The sequence below is a fragment of the Podarcis gaigeae genome (genome assembly GCF_964106915.1).
Source record: "Podarcis gaigeae genome assembly, chromosome: 1".
Classification (NCBI taxonomy): Eukaryota; Metazoa; Chordata; class Lepidosauria; order Squamata; family Lacertidae; genus Podarcis; species Podarcis gaigeae.
In genome coordinates, this window is record NC_139678.1 from 18,045,944 (window position 1) to 18,063,993 (window position 18,050).

Sequence of the window (18,050 nt, forward strand, 5' to 3'; positions counted from 1 at the left end):
AAATTTAAAATTATGAACAATACACACTCTATGATGGTGAAGCCTTCTTAGGATGTGATATTTTCACAGACTTAGCTGGAAGAAAATCACCTTGAACTTGGTGATGGCCAGAATAAATGGAACAATTCTCTGTTTGAATTTAGAGAATTGCTTCTGTACCAGTAAAGTCTGGAGCTTCAGCTCTGAAGAACTCGGAAAGCAACAGGTCCACTTACTAATGCTTATGAATGGTTTGGTTTTGTTAGCCTTCCAGAGGCCAAAATAAATGGAGCAATTGCTGATTGTCCTTTCTCCTCCTCACAGATGAGCTGAAGGAACACTTGATAGGAGAGCATGCAATCGACAGAATCTTCACTCTTGGCAATTCTGAATTTCCAGTGAGCTGGGACAATGAAGTGAAACTTTGGACATTCCTTGAAGCCAGGGCATCTCTTCTGTTAAAAACCTACAAAACCACTATTTTGGTAAGACTTTTAAGAGCATGCTCGTACTTACAACCTAACAGGATATTTGGTCTAATCTCATAGGAATGAGTTCGTCTTTTTAAAACATTCCCTTTTGGTGCCTTTCTCCTCTAGAAAGGAGTTAATATTATTCTTTGTGCTTGAGAGATGTTTAGAGGTGCAAGCTCATCATTTGGCTGCTGCACTGTAGGTTTTCTGAACTTTGTACAGTGGTACCTCTGGTTACGTACTTAATTCGTTCCGGAGGTCCGTTCTTAACCTGAAACTGTTCTTAACCTGAAGTGCTGCACGATTTCTGTTCTCATCCTGAAGCAAAGTTCTTAACCCGAGGTACTATTTCTGGGTTAGCGGAGTCTGTAACCTGAAGCGTATGTAACCCGAGGTACCACTGTATTCAGAAATGGACCATGATCTACAGCCCATATGCTGGGCTTCTGAGAAAAAAATATATTCTATTTTAGTATGTGTGCAGTACTTTGGAGTTGAGGAGGCAGGGATGGACATCTTAATGTTTATGATTTATACCCACTTTTCAGACACACTCATTCCAGCTACTCTATGTCTTTCTGGGCATGGAAACTCTTATGTCTTCGAATTGCAAACATTTCCTTTTTTTCAGACCTCCACTGACTTAAGATTCCAAGACTGTTTCATACTCAGTACTACCTGCTCACTTTAATGACGCTACTCTCTGTCTCTTAGGCCTAGAACACCTATCAGCTGCTACCTTTCACTATGTATAACTGCATTCATTTTTACATTTGACCTGGCATAACAATGGCATTGTTATGATTAATACAACAATGTAAAAAACTGGTAACTTTGACCACTTACAGAAGTACAGCTTTATGGTTAAAATCCAAAGCCCTGCTTAGATTTTGGTGAATACCCCACGTTTTATTCTCTTCTCTTCTCCCCTCCCCAATTTCTGTTTTTAGGATGATAAATCTTTTTTGGAAACGCATGACCTTACCTGTCACGCAACAATGGCTATTAAACTGCGCTTAGGAGAGAAAGAAATTTTGGAGAAAGCAGTCAAGAGTGCGGCCGCCAACAGAGAGTACTATGGCAAACAAATGGCAGAAGGAGTTCTCCTCCCCAAGTATGAAGAGAGTAATATTGCCTTACTAGAGAATACTGTGGCAGACTCAAGACTCCCAATTGTCTTGAGAAACCTGGACGAAGAGACAGAGGATCAAGAGGACTTAAAGATTGAGGAAGCCATTGGGGCAGAAGTTGCAGCAAACGGATTTGTGAATGGTGACAATTCTTTGCTTAACGGGACCAAATCGGAAAATGAAAATCTAAATCAAGAGGAAAGTAACAGAGAGACTGAAGATGCCAAAGAATCTTCTTCAGACAGTACTGATGAGGTTAAAGAATAGCTCTAAAATAGTTTTGAATTTATTGTGAAATTGAAAACTAGCAGGTGTTCTCCTCCTCCTCCTCTTCTTCTTCTTCTTCTTCTTCTTCTTCTTCTTCTTCTTCTTCTTCTTCTTCTTCTTCTCCTCCTCCGAACAGTGATTTACATTGGTGTGTTTCCTAACATTTCTTTCTGCAGAGGAAAATGTTTTTTGCTGCTTTATAATAATAATAAAAAAAGATTTTTAAGTTATTTAAAAGATTTAGCATCCCTTTTCTACTAAGATTGCCATCTTGCTTTTGGAGGACTAGGGTCCAGGAAAAATGAGAGAGGTGGTACCTTTGGAGAATTGTGCAGCCCTCGGTTAGGAAAACGTGTTTACTTCCTAGGGAAGAGTTCAACTTTATCTGCTATCTTTCTGTTCTGTTTACTCTGACTTCTAAAATGTAAAGCTTGTTTTCTTGCCCAAGGAGGTGGCAAGTTTGACTGACTGACCACTTGGCATAAGCAGGGATCAGAGCAGCACAAAGGGTAGATGCACTGAAAAGTAGATACACCCTTAAAAATGTAAGGTGGCAACCTTATTTTCACTAGGTTTCACACGTTAAGAATACATTCTAATTACAGTGGTTTCTATGAACTATCGTTTATTTTGTGGTTTGGTTTACTGTACAAGAAACTTAATTTCCCACCCCACCATATCCTTGAAATCAAAGTGCGCAACTACAGTACATCCTCAGTTTGTTTATTATTATTTTTTAAGGCTTGACTTTTTTTAAAATTTCAAAATGGCACTGGTTTAATTTGGTGAAGGAAGAGATTGGAAGCAGCTCAGCCCAGCCTCCAGATGCAAACTGTGTTGTTCAGAGTGAGGCTGCTCCCCAACCTTTTCAGATTTTCACAAATAGCTAGAGATTTTCAAAGCTACACTTTTGACTAAGAAAATTATTAAAAGTAAAACTTGATTAATTTGTGTCTGCTGCTATTTCATTCATTTTGCATGAGCATAAGCATTGGATGTATTGACTTACATTTCAATTCTGGTTACACAGGCCGCAAGGGAGTTGGGATAGGAGTGGTAAGCAGCAGGGTCTGGGGAATGTGTGAATACACACAGCAGGGGTGAGAGGAACTGGATCCCACCAGTGTGGACCGCTTTGGCGTGTGGGTGGGGCGCTATCCTCTCAAATCATGTGACAACAAGTGATTCAAAGGTCAGGTATTGGCTTTCAGTAGAAGATTCTTCGTTTGCAGTTCCAGCTCCTCTGCAGCCATTGCTTGACTTCAAACTAGAGAGGCAAAAAGAGACTCTTCCTTGAACTTTCCCATCTGATGTTATATGGTGTCCAATTTGGGGGATGTAAAGGTTAAGGGACCCCTGACCATTAGGTCCAGTCGTGACCGACTCTGGGGTTGCGGCGCTCATCTCGCTTTATTGGCTGAGGGAGTACAGCTTCCGGGTCATGTGGCCAGCATGACTTAGCCGCTTCTGGCGAACCAGAGCAGTGCACGGAAACGCCATTTATCTTCCTGCTAGGTTGGCAGGAGCTGGGACCGAGCAACAGGAGCTCACTCCGTCGCAGGGATTCAAACCATATCAGGTGGATGACACAGGATAGGGTATTTTCTGTAGCTAAATTGCAGCTAGGTAGCCAGTATCATGTGCAATACACAGGGATTCGACCCGCCGACCTTCTGATCAGCAAGTCCTAGGCTCTGTGGTTTAACCCACAGTTTAACTCACATTTGGGGGAAGTGGGTAGTCCTAAATACCCTGGTGGGCCAACCTCTGGGACTTGGTTATTTTTTTTAATAAGGATTATTAAACAGCTAAAAAATTTTTAACCCCCTAAGGTTGTGTACAACATAAACAATATTGCTAAATGAAAAATGCAGCATAGAACCAGTGAAATAGCAATAGCAACATGTCCATGAAAAAAAGTCTGGGTATGACACTGTTGTTTCTCAGGACATCATTAAGCCTGCAATTGTGTGCCTTCTTATGTAAGAGTAAATCGTTTTGAAAACATTGGGCTTTACTTCTGAGTAAACATGCATAGGATTGCATTTAAGATTGTGCTTTATTAAGTCCTTCAGTCGTTATTACTAAATATTACAATATTTAGTGACCATATTGTTGACTAATCAGGTTGGAAGGCTGGATGTTCCCCACCAATGAGCTAAAGCCTATTCGTTTGGGATGTAACCCAGAGAAAGCTAGGCATGCCCAAATCCCATTGACATCTGTGGGTGATTAGAGCTTAACTACAGAGCTAAACTGAAATAGCCCTTTTTAGTTTTGTTCTTGCTATTGTCAAGAGACACTTCTATTTTTTTATATGCTTTTGACTGCAACCTTTATTTTTTTGCCAATATCTTAGCCTTGGAATTAGAAGGAAGCATGACTGGTCTAAAAAGCCTGGGTTTTAACGGTCCAGACAATTGTGCAGTTCCTCACAGATCACAGATCAGGAAAGATCTGGAACCTTGGGGGCAGGCGAGCCGTAATCTATAAGCTTGTCTGAACAAACGCATTCAGGGAAGTTTCCCAGTCTAAGCTACCAGGAGTCACCAACTTTTGGGGGCCTATGGGAACATTTTCTATTTTGAGAGTGCATTGGGTGCCACTCTCCAGTTGCTTCTCCTCCCTCTTCCATGTCCGTCTGTTTACTCACCCATCAGTAGGAAAGGAGTAGCATGCACATACACTTTGTTTTTCCAGGTGTCTGGATAAAAATCTGATCCTGCAGAATTAAAAACAGGCACTATTAAACTTTCCATAATTTTGCACAAGGTCCTCAACAGTGCAAGCTTATAATACATTTCAGTTTTTAAAAAGGGCAGATCTGGTGTGTAGTCCACCTCCACACAAAATTACATTGCATGGGTTTTCATGTTTTTTTTACTTCGGTAAACAACAAAACCACCAGTTACAGAAACACAAATTTCAGGAAGTGTCTGTGAATACTGAGGTGTACTATGATTTGATTGTAGCTTTGAGGGGATTCCCTTGTAAAAATTATGAAGAACTGTGCCTCAGGTTCATGTATTTGTGCCACGTCAGCTTTTGAAAGCACCTGGACCCATAATTTTTTTTATGGTTCAGTCAGTGGAGATGAATGTGATCTGTGATATGATGGCTGTTGGGTGGGAGGAGATTCTTTGAAAATAGTATGTAATTTGAAGAGAACATTTATGAATCCAAGTTGTTGGGGTGGGGACTGCAGGCACCTTCTCTCTCTCCTGTAGGACCTCACTTTCTTCTCTGTTCCTACCTCAAGACTCCAAGATCATTCCCCTTCATTCCCATCTTGACGGTCCGCTTTCTGTGCTGCTGCTCAGGTACATAAAGTTAAAGGAGGAAGTCGCAAAACATATATTATTTACCACGTTCTCTTGCAGCTTTATGTACTTTTAAAGGGATGAAAGGTAATTCACCCTCACCACCCTATTATTAACTGAGCCCTGGCGTGGGGAGGTGTAGATGTTCTGCTAATGCCAGGAGACGTATTCAGGGGTCCCATTGCACCATGACCACCACATGCAGATGTGCCCCGAAGTTTCATATTTGATCCTCCAGAGGGTCCTGTCCAGGACAGGTAATCCATTCCCAAAATCACACAGACCACCAGCAATCATCATTTCTGTACTGTCTGGATTTACGTTAATCAGAAAACAAAAATGGCACCTCTTTTTTTAGTCGCTTAGTCATCAACCTCTAATCCAGAACAACATGGAAATAGTTTTTCAAAGAAGCCATTGTATTCTCAAGTCTGAGAATTAAAGCTGTTGGTTGTCGGGTAGGTTACACTGTGCCTTCCCATTGGTGTACAGAACATTGAAGGGGCTAAAATATAACCTGGTGGGATCTCTCTACTTACTACTTCCCAGGTTATAAAGCAGACACCATCTACTCAAATCTCCTGTATTTTGATGCACCATCCTTGAGGATACTCCTGATAGATCTGGTGGTCAGATGTATGAAAAGCAATGAAGTAGTCTAGAAGACAGGGTCACATTCGCCCATCTCCCTACATGAGTACAGCCTACTAAAGCAGCTTCTGCCCCAGATACTGGTCACAACCCAGAATTATCTGGATCCAGAAAATTGGTTTCTTGCAAAGAATGCTTCGAGCTGTCACATCTAAATACTGAACTTCAAAAAAACAAAAAAGGTTTGTATGATATTACTTGGTTGAAAAGAGAGGTTTCTTTAGCAATGATGACTAACTCTTCTCATCCACCTGTGGTTGGTAGCCGTGAGATACAATAGCACACAGCAATGTAGGAAACTCACATGGTCAGATTGCAGCAAGGTTAGGCAGGGTGTTAAGACGACTGACAATGACAGCTCCCAGCAACCAACTTGTTGCAATAGGGGCTTAGGAATGGAAGCCTTAAAAGCTGCTTGACTCAAGCCATGAAGAACCTCTGGACTGAAGATTGGTGCTCCTCTTTAGCTCTGTGGTCTGTTGCCCATTGTTTCCCGTACTATTGGACTGGCAAGGTGGTGTTTTGTTTTAAAAGAGCAGATAGGGAAATAATCAGTATACGGAATCACATTTCAAAATGGAGCCATACCTCTCTGCTTCAGGCCATGTTAGAAAATACCGAAAGACCAGGCCAAATTGTTTTATGTATGCAACCACGGCTGCCAGGGTGTTACTTGCCCAGAGGTTACTGTCCCAACAAAGGAAGAATGGCAAGTAAAGTTAATGGACTAAGCAGAAATGGCAAAACCACAGGAAGATTAAGAAATCAAGAACTTTCAGCAAAGAATGGGGATTATTTTTTTAAAAATGTAAACAAATACATTAGCAGAATTAATTTAAAATCTAGCAGTTAAAAGGTGGCTTTGGAAGAAGAATAAAGAGTAATGAAAGGAGTTAAGGAAGAGATGCAGCTTTGCAAATGCTTGTATAGGGAACCAAGGAAAGCCGAGGAGGGAAGTCTAAACTGTATTTGATGGTTATGTTAATTTGAAAAACTGAAAAATAAAACTTAAAAAAAAGAAATCGCTTTAACCCTTTAATTGTTAAAGTGGCTAATGCCTCTCTAACTTTTTCGGTCACTTACTTGAATGATCTTGGTCTCATCCACACTAAAAGTGAAATAAGATTGCACTAGAAAAATGAACTGCCTTACAAAACCCACAGCCGCTTGTAGGCTGCCGAAGAGTCTTGAGAATAATAACTAAAATATTGCAGCAATTAATTTAAGTGATTGGATGCTGGGGATGGTTTAGGATAATTGCATACAGGTAGTAATTTATTAAGGTGGCTGTTTCTTTTGGCATATGTCAAAAAGGTCAGAGTTTATACCTTTTTTTTGGACATTAACCTAGTCTTCTGAAACTCAGAAATTCTACTTTTTGGTCATTAATTTCATACATGCTGTGATGGTGACAATTAACCCACTTAATAAAGGTCAAGTTTCAATTTTTTCCAATTTCTGGAACACTTAACTTTATTCCTTCTTGAAAATGGGCAGATTACTGAATGATAAATAGCTATTAAATGAGTGCAGGAATGCAGCTCTGCTGACAGGATAGCTGCTGAACAGTTGGCAACGAAAGGAGTAGGATTACTGTATCTTAACAGAAAGGCAGAGGAAAGGAGGAAAGGGGTCTTCCTTCCATAGCTCTCTTTTTTTTAAAAAAAATACTGTAATTTAACACAAAGCATACCGGTTTCAGTTTTAGACAAGGCTGCGGGTGGTTTCAGATGACTGTTTTGACAATCGCCGGCACTTAACGTGGAAAAATTCTAGTCAGAAATAAGGTGGGGATTTGGCTACATTTACGGATTTCTACTCTGGCAGTCCAGGAAAAAGAAATAGAATCAGGGCTGTGTTAAGCATATGCAGCACCGGGGTGCAAAGATCCACCCGGTGCCTCCCCCCAGTTGCCCAGTCCCAGGCGCGCAGGAGAGCGGAGCTGGTCAGCCGCCTCAGCATCTCGCTGGCTCGGTCGCCCCCAAACTCACAGCGCAGAGCCGCCCGCAGCAGAAGATCCCGCCGTGGTGCTCTGACCGACGGGCGGGCTCTTCCCCGGATTCAACTCTCGGGCCTCGGACTCTTAGCCTTGCAACCCTGAGAGCCTGGCGACCGGGTACCCTGCACCCTTAGTGCCTATGGGGAAGAAGAAGAGTAGTTTGGACTTGATATCCCGCCTTTCACTCCCTTTAAGGAGTCTCAAAGCGGCTAACATTCTCCTTTCCCTTCCTCCCCCACAACAAACACTCTGTGAGGTGAGTGGGGCTGAGAGACTTCAGAGAAGTGTGACTGGCCCAAGGTTACCCAGCAGCTGCATGTGGAGGAGTGGGGAAGCGAACCCGGTTCACCAGATTACAAGTCCACCGCTCTTAATCACTACACCACACTGGCTCAGACGGCCCTGAATAGAATTCTATAATGGAGGAAACTGTGATCCACCAGATTGCCTGCACTCCCGACTCCTGTCATTTCTGATCATTTGCCATGTAGATTGGGGCTGATGTGAACTGGAACTCGGCAACAACTGGTGGGATCCAGTTTCCCCACTCCAGCCCTAGAGAGTTGCATGTTGTGGTGGTTGGCATCCATCTGTCTTGAGAGACAATGAAGTGCACCTCTGGGGTGCAGTTTTAAGAGCACCAAAGTGACCTCTCTGGGGCGCAAGCCTGGGCAGTGTGTCTGGAGGTCCTGGGATGCACAGGCAACGAGATCCCTCTCTCTCGGCCTCTCTGATGTGGTCCGAAGGAAAGGAGAGCAATACGTTTGGCACCAGCTTGGCTGCAGGAGTTGCCAGAAGGAAGCGTTCCAGGTGCCAGGGTTTAGGTTGGTAGTATCTTAACTATAAAGGGACGTGGGTGGTGCTGTGGGTTAAACCACAGAGCCTAGGACTTGCTGATCAGAAGGTCGGCGGTTCGAATCCCCATGAAGGGGTGAGCTCCCGTTGCTCGGTCCCTGCTGCTGCCAACCTAGCAGTTCGAAAGCACGGCAAAGTGCAAGTAGATAAATAGGTACCACTCCGGCTGGAAGGTAAACGGCATTTCCGTGCACTGGTCTGGTTCGCCAGAAGCGGCTTAGTCATGCTGGCCACATGAGCCAGAAGCTGTACACCAGCTCCCTCGGCTAATAAAGCAAGATGAGCACCGCAACCCCAGAGTCGGCCACGACTGGACCTAAAGGTCAAGGGGTCCCTTTACCCTTTACCTTTATCTTAACTGTAAGGACTAGCTAAGCAGCACAACAGGTGAAGGATAACCAGGAGGTTAATTTTCTCTCTAGGTATATAAATTTAAAACAAGGTTGGAGTGTATGGAGTTATGCAACCCCCGAGCCAAGGAAATAAGTAACTGCAACCTTTAGGAGACATCTGAAGGCATCCCTGTATAGGGATGTTTCTTAATGTTTAATGTTTTATTATGTTGGAAATTGCCCAGAGTGGCTGGGGGATGATGATGATGATGATGATGATGATGATGATGATGATGATGGAATAAGACATCCCTATTCTCATCAGATAAATGTTGGAGGGTATGGCATATTTGTTGGCAAGGGCACCCATCAAATATTTCCCTTTTGTCAAAAGCTGGCCAAATCTCACTAGCCAGCAGCTGGTCCTGTTTTTACTGTACCTTCTTAATTCTCTCACCATCCGTGCTATATATGCGTATCTCACCTCAGAGTGTGAAATTTTTCAGTTCATTATGTTCTGAACTGTTATTTAATTGAAGCTTTGGATGGCAAGTCAGTAGGTAGAGCATTGGAGAGAGCCATTTAAAATACTCCCAACAGTGTGCACTTTTTGAAAGAGGTGACTCAGTCGAAAATTAGGTAATGGCCTCTCGCCTGTGGCAATGTGCTCTCAGTTTCAAATTTCCTTGCAAGAGAGCCCAGTGCTCAAGCTGCCTGAAAGCTGTGACTCGCCTCGCCTCGCCTCAGTATATATATATTTTGCAATCTTACCCCTGTATGGTAGGGCTACAATAAGGAAGCCCTCAAGGCAGTTTACGCTAAAGTCCCCAAAAACAAAGCAACTCGTTTTGAAGTAGTTCATCAAATAATAAAAACAAAAGCAGGGATTGGGAGCTTTTCTCAGCCTGAGGCCCACTTTCTTTCTGGGCAATATTCCGGCGGCCAACATGCCAGTGGAGGGCAGAGCAATAAATGCAAATTTTACCTTTGTATAGTAGGCTGGTTTCTCCATACCATCGCATACCCCTCTCTATCCTCCAAGGAAGGAACAGCCATGAGGAGAGAGGGGGGTCTGTGGTTTGGGGAGAGTCCTGTGGGCCAGATAGGTAAGCATGGAGGGCCACAGTCGGGTCTCCACACCTCTGTAAACACCTGGTTTACAGAGCAACTGTATGTATGAAATATAGTTCCAAAAGCCCTTCTGGAAAAATAGTTTCCACCATTTTTTTTGAAAAACCGTGGCAGAGCAAGCCTGACAAGCTCTACCAGGAAGCATATTTCAAGGAAGGGGCCACAGTCAACAAGGCCATGCTCCCTTTTCTCACTGGCCTTTCCCATACCCTCCACCATTTCTCCGATGAAAATGTTGTTGTTTAGTCGTGTCCGACTCTTTGTGACCCCATGGACCAGAGCACACCAGACACTTCTGTCTTCCACTGGCTCCCGCAGTTTGATCAGACTCATGTTTGTAGCTTCGAGAACACTGTCCAACTGATGAAAATATTGATGTCCTATTCCATAACAACAACAATTTTATTATTTATACCCTGTCCATCTGATTGGGTTGCCCCAACCACTCTGGGCATTTTCCAAAACATAATAAAACATTAAGAAACTTCCCTATACACGGCTGCCTGCAGCTGCCTTCTAAAGGTTGTATTGTTACTTATCTCCTTGGCTTGGGGGGGTCACATAACTGCATACCTTCCAATATTTCTCTAATGAAAATAGGGACGTCCTGAGGAAAAACAGGACATTCCGGGATCGAATTAGGAACTGGGATGGCTTCTGTAAATCTGGAAATTAGGGACACTTGGAGGGTCTACTTTTTTGAGGCAGTTCCCTGAAGTATCCTGTACCTAGATTATGAAGGCCTTTAAAGGTTAAAGCCAGCACTTGGAAGCTGGGTGCTGGGAACAACTATAGAAGCTATCAAAATACCTTTTGAAATCTGTGTTAAACATGCTCTATTTGAATAGTGCCCATGTAAGGAGAGATCCAAGGGATGCGGGTGGCGCTGTGGGTTAAACCACAGAGCCTTGGACTTGCTGATCAGAAGGTCGGCGGTTCGAATCCCCGTGACGGGGTGAGCTCCTGTTGCTCGTTCCCCGCTCCTGCCAACCTAGCAGTTGAAAAGCATGTCAAAGTGCAAGTAGATAAATAGGTACCGCTCCAGCGGGAAGGTAAATGGCGTTTCCATGTGCTGGTCTGGTTCGCCAGAAGCGGCTTAGTCATGCTAGCCACATGACCCGGAAGCTGTACACCGGCTCCCTCAGCCAATAAAGTGAGATGAGGTCTGCAACCCCAGAGTCGGCCATGACTGGACCTAATGGTCAGGGGTCCCTTTACCTTTACCTTTAAGGAGAGACCCATTAGGGTAAAAAAAAGCTAAGGTGGTTACTATCTAAGCCAGGGTAGGGAAATCCATGTGACAGAGGTGAAAGTGAGCAGGGAGACAAATGTTATTTTTACGTTTTTACAGTTGCCTTGTTTCACAAGCACTTAAACCTCTCCTTCATCCAGGCAAGCAAAAGGGGCATATTCCTGCCAGGCAAAAACTCTTGAGGTGTGAAGTAGGGGAAGTGATGGCTGTGGCTTGGAGAGAATTTCAACTGCCCAACAGCATCCTGGAAGATAATATTCAGGCAGTAGGCTTGAAGTTCCCCACCCATCATTTAAGGCTGATTCACATTAATGTACTTAACACAATGTACACCAACGCACAGTTAGTGTTCATTGATACTGATTCAGCCCCCAGTTCACCCACAAATGACTTGACGATATTAACAAGGGGGAAATAATACGGGAACGATTGGGGCACCAGGCTTAAGGTTTCATTCCAACTCCTCCGCCGAAGAAGAAAGCTGGGTTTTTTTAAATGTTGAGGGTGGTTGTTTCCCCCCACAAGAGGTCCATGTCTTCTTCCCCACCCCAGGCGCCCTGATTTTCTGAGATTTGAGGGCAGGAAGATACATTAAAGTTATTACCAGCCCTGGAAATGTAGCTCTGTGGTCTTGGATTAAGCCTACAAACTGCTCCAGCCCTTTCAGCTTCAGTGGGAAAACCGCTTCGTAATCTCTAGTAATGACCCACTCTAACGAAAGAAAAAGCGCTTGTTAAAGGTCATTTTTAGCTGAGCGGAGAATACTGTTTCCTCTCCCAAGCGCTGTCATCTTTCACTTTAATTAATCTCCAAAGTGCAGCCTGATGGCAGTGGCTTCAAATACCGTAACACTGGGAGACTGGACTTCCAGTGACATTTTTATTGAAAAAATGTAAATCATATTTTGCTAGCGCTGTAATATAGGTGTTCATTAGCAAGAGCTAAATTGCCGCAGAACACCTGTGGAAGTGCATCTGGTGCCTCCTGAATCTCAAATGAGATGGTGATAATCAGCAGTTTCAGAGCAACAATCCTGGCCGAACTGGGTTGCTGTCAGAAGACTTGCATTTGAAGTGGTCTTTATATTGGCTCTTGTCTGTCTGGCCCAGGGATGGAGAACCTAGGCTCTTCTAGGTGCTAAGGGCATAAGAAGAGCCTGTTGGATCCTGAGCCTATGGCCCATCCAGTCCAGCAACATGTTTTCACAGTGGCCAACCAGGTTTTGTCAGATTATTACTCCAGTCAACACCCAGCAAGCATAGCCAAGGGTCAGGGATGACAGAAGTCGCAGTTCAGCAACATCTGGAGGGCCACAGATCCCTCATTGTTGGTTCAACGACACAGCTCATGACTCCTCAGCAAATGCAGGAGAAATTGCACCCGTGAAAGTCTCCCACAGTGCATGTGAAGCCTCTGCACCCCTGCTATCACTAGGAATAACACCCCCCATCATTGGATGTGAGACAAGTCGGCCCTTCAAGTTCCGGATATACAGAAGTCGTTCTGGTTTCTCATTTGACCCCGGAATGTCCCGCTTTTCCTTAGGACTGTCAGGAGCTCAGCCTACACTTGAGTAGGACCCTGGCAGAGACACATGCCCGACTGGCATGTTCTCTCCTGGTCAATCATTCGGGAGCTTCAAAAGCTTTCTTCAGCCCAAACATCACAGCGACTGATGCCAACCAACACCGGCACACTTAGGGATCCACAGAGTTTGCGCATCATGCGTAATAGACCTCAGCAACTCAGCATTTTGGCTAATCTACTTTATTTACATATAAACACACACGGAGCACTGCAACATGGCTCCCTCTCTCTCTAGCATCAGACAGCAAAGAGAAAAATAACAAAGGACAATAGTCCCACTTCATAGAACACAGTAACACAAACATCCTGTCTCTGTCACTTCCCACTCTGCGGACTCAAAACATATACCGTCATGTGAAAGACAGCAATCCCATGACTGCAGTCACGGAGCAGGAATTCTAACAAGGACATCCCTATTTTCATCAGAGAAATGTTGGAGGGTGTGGAGTTACGTGACCCCTGAGTCAAGGAGATACAACTGTTAGAAGACATCTGAAGGCAGCCCTGTACAGGGAAGTTTTTTAAAAATGTTTAATGTTTCATTATGTTTTTATATATGTTGGAAGCCGCCCAGAGTGGCTGGGGCAACCCAGTCAGATGGGTGGGGTATAAATAATAAAGTTGTTGCTGTTCTTATGGAATAGGACGTCCCTATTGTCATCAGAGAAATGTAAGAGCGGATGCAAGGGCAGTCTCAAGTCACATCCACACCATACGTTAAAAGCACATGGCGTCCCCGCAAGAATCCTGTCATTTACCCATCAGACAACTACAATTCCCCAAACTCTTAACAAACTATGTTTATCAGCCTGTATGTAAACTATGTTTATCAGCCTGTATGAGTGCCTGTATGTAAAAAAATGAGGTAGGTGGTGGTATGTCAATGTTGATAAGAGTGCTTTAGGTGTCAGCACAAAATGGCTGCTATGGGCGGCAAAATAAGTGCTGGCACAATTTACTGGGTGGGTGGCTGATTGAAAAAAGGTTGGATTAGTCCCAGCAGAGAGATGTCATCCTTTGGCACAATCCTTTTAATTGTTAATGCAGGGAGATGAACCTGGGACTTTTATACATTAAAAGAAAGAGAACATATTCTGCTACTAAGCTTTGTACACGCTTGCAGTCCCCTTGTATAGTCCCAGGACCTCAAAAGAAACAAAGTGATGAACACTGACGTCTTGAGAAGCACCTGCAGCATCTTATATCTCGTATACAAAACTAGAACTAGAACTCTGCAAGAGAGTTCATAAAAATAAAAACGCTGCAGGATAAATTATGCATACATGTTCAGCTTGCATACTTCAGTTGGCAAGTTGCAGGATTCAGAGTGGAATGTGAATATTTATTCCTTTAGCATGAAGAGCCCAGAGCCTTGCAAACGATCTCTTTGCTTATTTGGGCAAGGGTTGTTGTTTGTTTGTGCTAGCGTTGGTTTGGGGCATGAGCCAGCCAACAAATTAAGTACTTTGCAACTGTAAACACATGTTTAATTGTCCCATTGAAATCAATGGAATTTAAAAACAGCATTAAGTTTGGGCTGGACATTTTTTGGCTTCACATTTTTAAGAATATGTTTTGTTATTAATGTCCCCAGTGCAGCTGTAGTTATAAACTGATAGTCTTGCGGATAGGAAAGAGGAAACTGCCTTATATTGAGTAAGACCATTGGCCCAACTAACTAAATATTGTCTACAGAAGGAGAAGAAAGCCTTTGGTGCTTCAGAGGGTTTTGAACTACAACTTCCATTGGCACGGGTCAATGACTGAGGCTGGTGGAGTCCATCAACAGGTGTTCTTGAACTACAACCCCCATCACTCCTGGCCACTGCTATGCTGGCTCAGAATGATGGGAGTTTTAGTCTTTAACAACATCTAGGAACCCAAGGTTGAGAAAGGCTGGCTTGGAGTATCAAAATCCCAGGAATGTGAAACCTGACTACGTAAGGCAGTCAGTAATTTTGTGCAACTTCTTTGGCTGCAAGAGTTTAGGAGAGGGAGCTGAAATCTGCGGTTTTGGGGGAGGATGGAGAAGGGAGAAGCTATATGCCAGAAGATATGACCAAGAACCTGCTAATCTACCTCAGGTCACACGCTCAGCTGTAAAGAGAAAGAAGGTAGAGAAAGGTGCTAAAAATGAGAAATAGTCTCCCAGTCCACACTTGATTGGTTGATGTTATGCCGTTCAGGAGACAGCAAGATTTCAATTTGCTATGAAACGTTGGGCAGGCTATGGCGAGAACCAGCATGGTACAATGGTTATAGCTGCAGTCCCCAGTCTAGTGCCCTCTAAATATTGTTGGACTGGTAATGCCTGTCAGCCCGGGCAACATAGCCAATGCTCAGCAACATTTGAAAGCACTAGAGCCTACAATTGAGATCCAGGTTCAAATCTTCTCTCTGATTGAAGCTCATTGGGCGACTGCTTCTCATCCTAACCATAAAATGGTTAGCAGGAAGAGCCCTGAGCTTCTTGAGAAAGGTGGAACAGAAATAGGAGGTGATAGAGTTGGCTCGTGGGTCATGCGTCATGGGTCATGGGTTGGAGCCCCATGTTGGGCAAAAGATTCCTGCATTGCAGGAATGAGCCCCATTGGTCCCTTACAACTCTGTGTTTCTATGATATTTCTGTGGAACCAAGCTAAGTTAGTTGCACTTAACTCCCACTGAAATCAGTAAGGCAAGCCACTCATTGCGTAAGTCCTATTGATTCAAATAGGAACTATGGGCAACTTAGACTGGATACATCCCAACATAGCAAGTAGTGGCCCCATGAGCAGATGTGCTTCTGCATTTGCATCAGTGCAGTGGTGTAGTGTGGGAGGGCACAGGGTTCATGGCCCCGGGTGCAAAATTGTTGTTGTTATTTAGTCGTCTTAGTTGTATTCGACTCTCCATGACCCCATGAACCAGAGCATGCCTTGGAAACACTCACTTTCTTCTCAAAGCTTCTCCTTTTTTTATGTCCATGGACCTTAAATACCAACTAAGTTAGTTCTTGGTATGAGCTTTCGTGTGCATGCACACTTCTTCAGATACACTTAGTTGGTCTTTAAGGTGCTACTGGAAGGAATTTTTTTGTTTTGACTATGGCAGACCAACACGGCTACCTATCTGTAACTATGTCCATGGAGTTTTCTTGGCAAAATACTGGAGTGGTTTGCCAGTTCCTTCTCCAGGTGGATCACATTTAGTCTAAACTCTTGGCTATGACCTGTCCGTCTTGGGTGGCTCTGCACGGCATAGCTCAAAGCTCCTCTGAGTTATTCAAGCCCCTTCGCCACGACAAGGCAGTGTGATCCATGAAAGGGGCAAAATTGTTAGAGGGCGCAAAATTTCATCACCCAGTGCTGCCTCAATACAGCTGTGCACTTCTGTCGCTGAGCTCCACTGACAACAGCTGCTCCATGCAAACCAAGAAGTGACCTCTCCATACAAGAGAACAACTCTTCTTTTCTTATCTATGCAGCTACAATTTCCTGAATGACACAGACACTGTTAGGCAGTTGAAGGTACATGCATATGCCATCCGTTTTCCTCCCACCCCCTCCGCACGGTCCCGGGAGCCAGCAACCCACTCTACACCACTGCACCAATGCAGTTCAGTACAATGTACATGGACATTGCAGTGTGCACTCAGATTCACACTGGTATTGCATGGAAGGGCAGTTGTGCGTGCAAATATCTCTCACAGTATTAAGGCAAATATATTTAACTGTTACCCTTTTATATATTTCTCAGTGGTTTTGTCTACCCTGTGTCTGAGGACAGGGCAGGTTAAATGGAATATTGGCTCACTCTTTTTTAAAAAATAAAGATTAATTGCAAAAATGTAAATCCAGGTATATATCCCTGCAACCCCAATGTTGGCAAGACTGTGGACACACACACACACACACACACACACAAAGAGAGAGAGAGAGAGAGAGAGAGAGAGAGAGAGAGAGAGAGAGAGAGAGAGAGAGAGAGAGATCTGTCTCTTCTTGGGGGCTGCTTGCTTGATATCTGGCCCAAATGCCGTGAATGAAAGCAGGTTTCCATGTATTGTGGCTAAAGGTGCAATTAAAGAAGAAATACTAGCAAGCTCTTTGAACTGTGACATATCTGCAGAGCCTTCAATTAGAGCCACCGTTACTTCTGCTTTCACGCAGCTTAAATCATCAGCCTTTGAACTGATTTATGCAGAGGAAAAGTTGCACTAAAATAATCATTTTTTCTGCAAAGAGTGATGAGCCTTCCTGGCTGGAGAGGTGTAAAATTCATTTGAAAGATATATTGTCTGGACATTCTCAGGTTTCTAAATATGCAGCGTCAATAAACCTGTGTGGTCACAGGGCATTTAGAGAAGGGCTTAAGTACCATCTGTGAAGGTTTGAGCTCTGCAGCAAATAAGTTATTTTAGGCTATTCAAAGCCAGTTTCAGTCACAGGAAGGGGAGGGAGGGGACCATGGTCACAGAGCCACGGTTGCTAACTCTTTCTCTGAATCCCGAAAGGCAGGAGAGACTATTCTGTCAAAACATCGTTGAAAAGGGCCATGGCTTAGTAGCAGAAGCATGCGTTTTGTATGCAGAAGGTCCTTTGCCCAACACCTCACATGTCCAGGTAGAGCTGAGAAAGAATTCTGTCTAAAATCATGCAAAACAGGGGATTTGTAGAGTTGGAAGGGATCCTGAAGATAATCTAATCCAGGCATTGGCAAACTCGGCCCTCCAGATGTTTTTGAGACTACAATTCCCATCATCCCTGACCACTGGTCCTGTTAGCTAGGGATGATGGGAGATGTAGTCCCAAAACATATGGAGGGCCAAGTTTGCCTATGCCTGATCTAACCCTGCAATGCAGGATTCTCAACTAAAGCATCCATGATAGGTGGCCAACTAACTTGATTCAAAACCTCTAAGGAGAGTCCACCACTTTCCAAGGGAGTCCATCCCATTGTCAAACAACACTCTCCGTCAGAATGTTATTCCCAATGTTTCGTTGGAATCTCCTTTCTTGTAACTTGAAGCCATTGGTTCAGGTCCTACTCTCCCAGAGCAAGAGAAAACAAGCTTGCTCCCTCTTCCAGCCCTTTA

The 18,050-nt window shown here is 43.9% G+C and overlaps 1 protein-coding gene across 4 annotated transcripts in view; it reads left to right on the forward strand.

Annotated features, from left to right (window-relative positions):
- Positions 1–2,796, forward strand: part of SETD3 (SET domain containing 3, actin N3(tau)-histidine methyltransferase) — a 46,648-nt gene extending 43,852 nt beyond the window's left edge. For all 4 annotated transcript variants that reach the window (XM_083734653.1, XM_083734654.1, XM_083734652.1 and 1 more), the window contains exons 12-13: positions 304–464; positions 1,403–2,796. In XM_083734653.1, coding sequence (XP_083590779.1) covers positions 304–464; positions 1,403–1,849 — 608 coding nt within the window. In that variant the 3' untranslated portion in view covers positions 1,850–2,796. The remainder of the gene's footprint in view (positions 1–303; positions 465–1,402) is intronic.
- Positions 2,797–18,050: the final 15,254 nt, after the last annotated feature.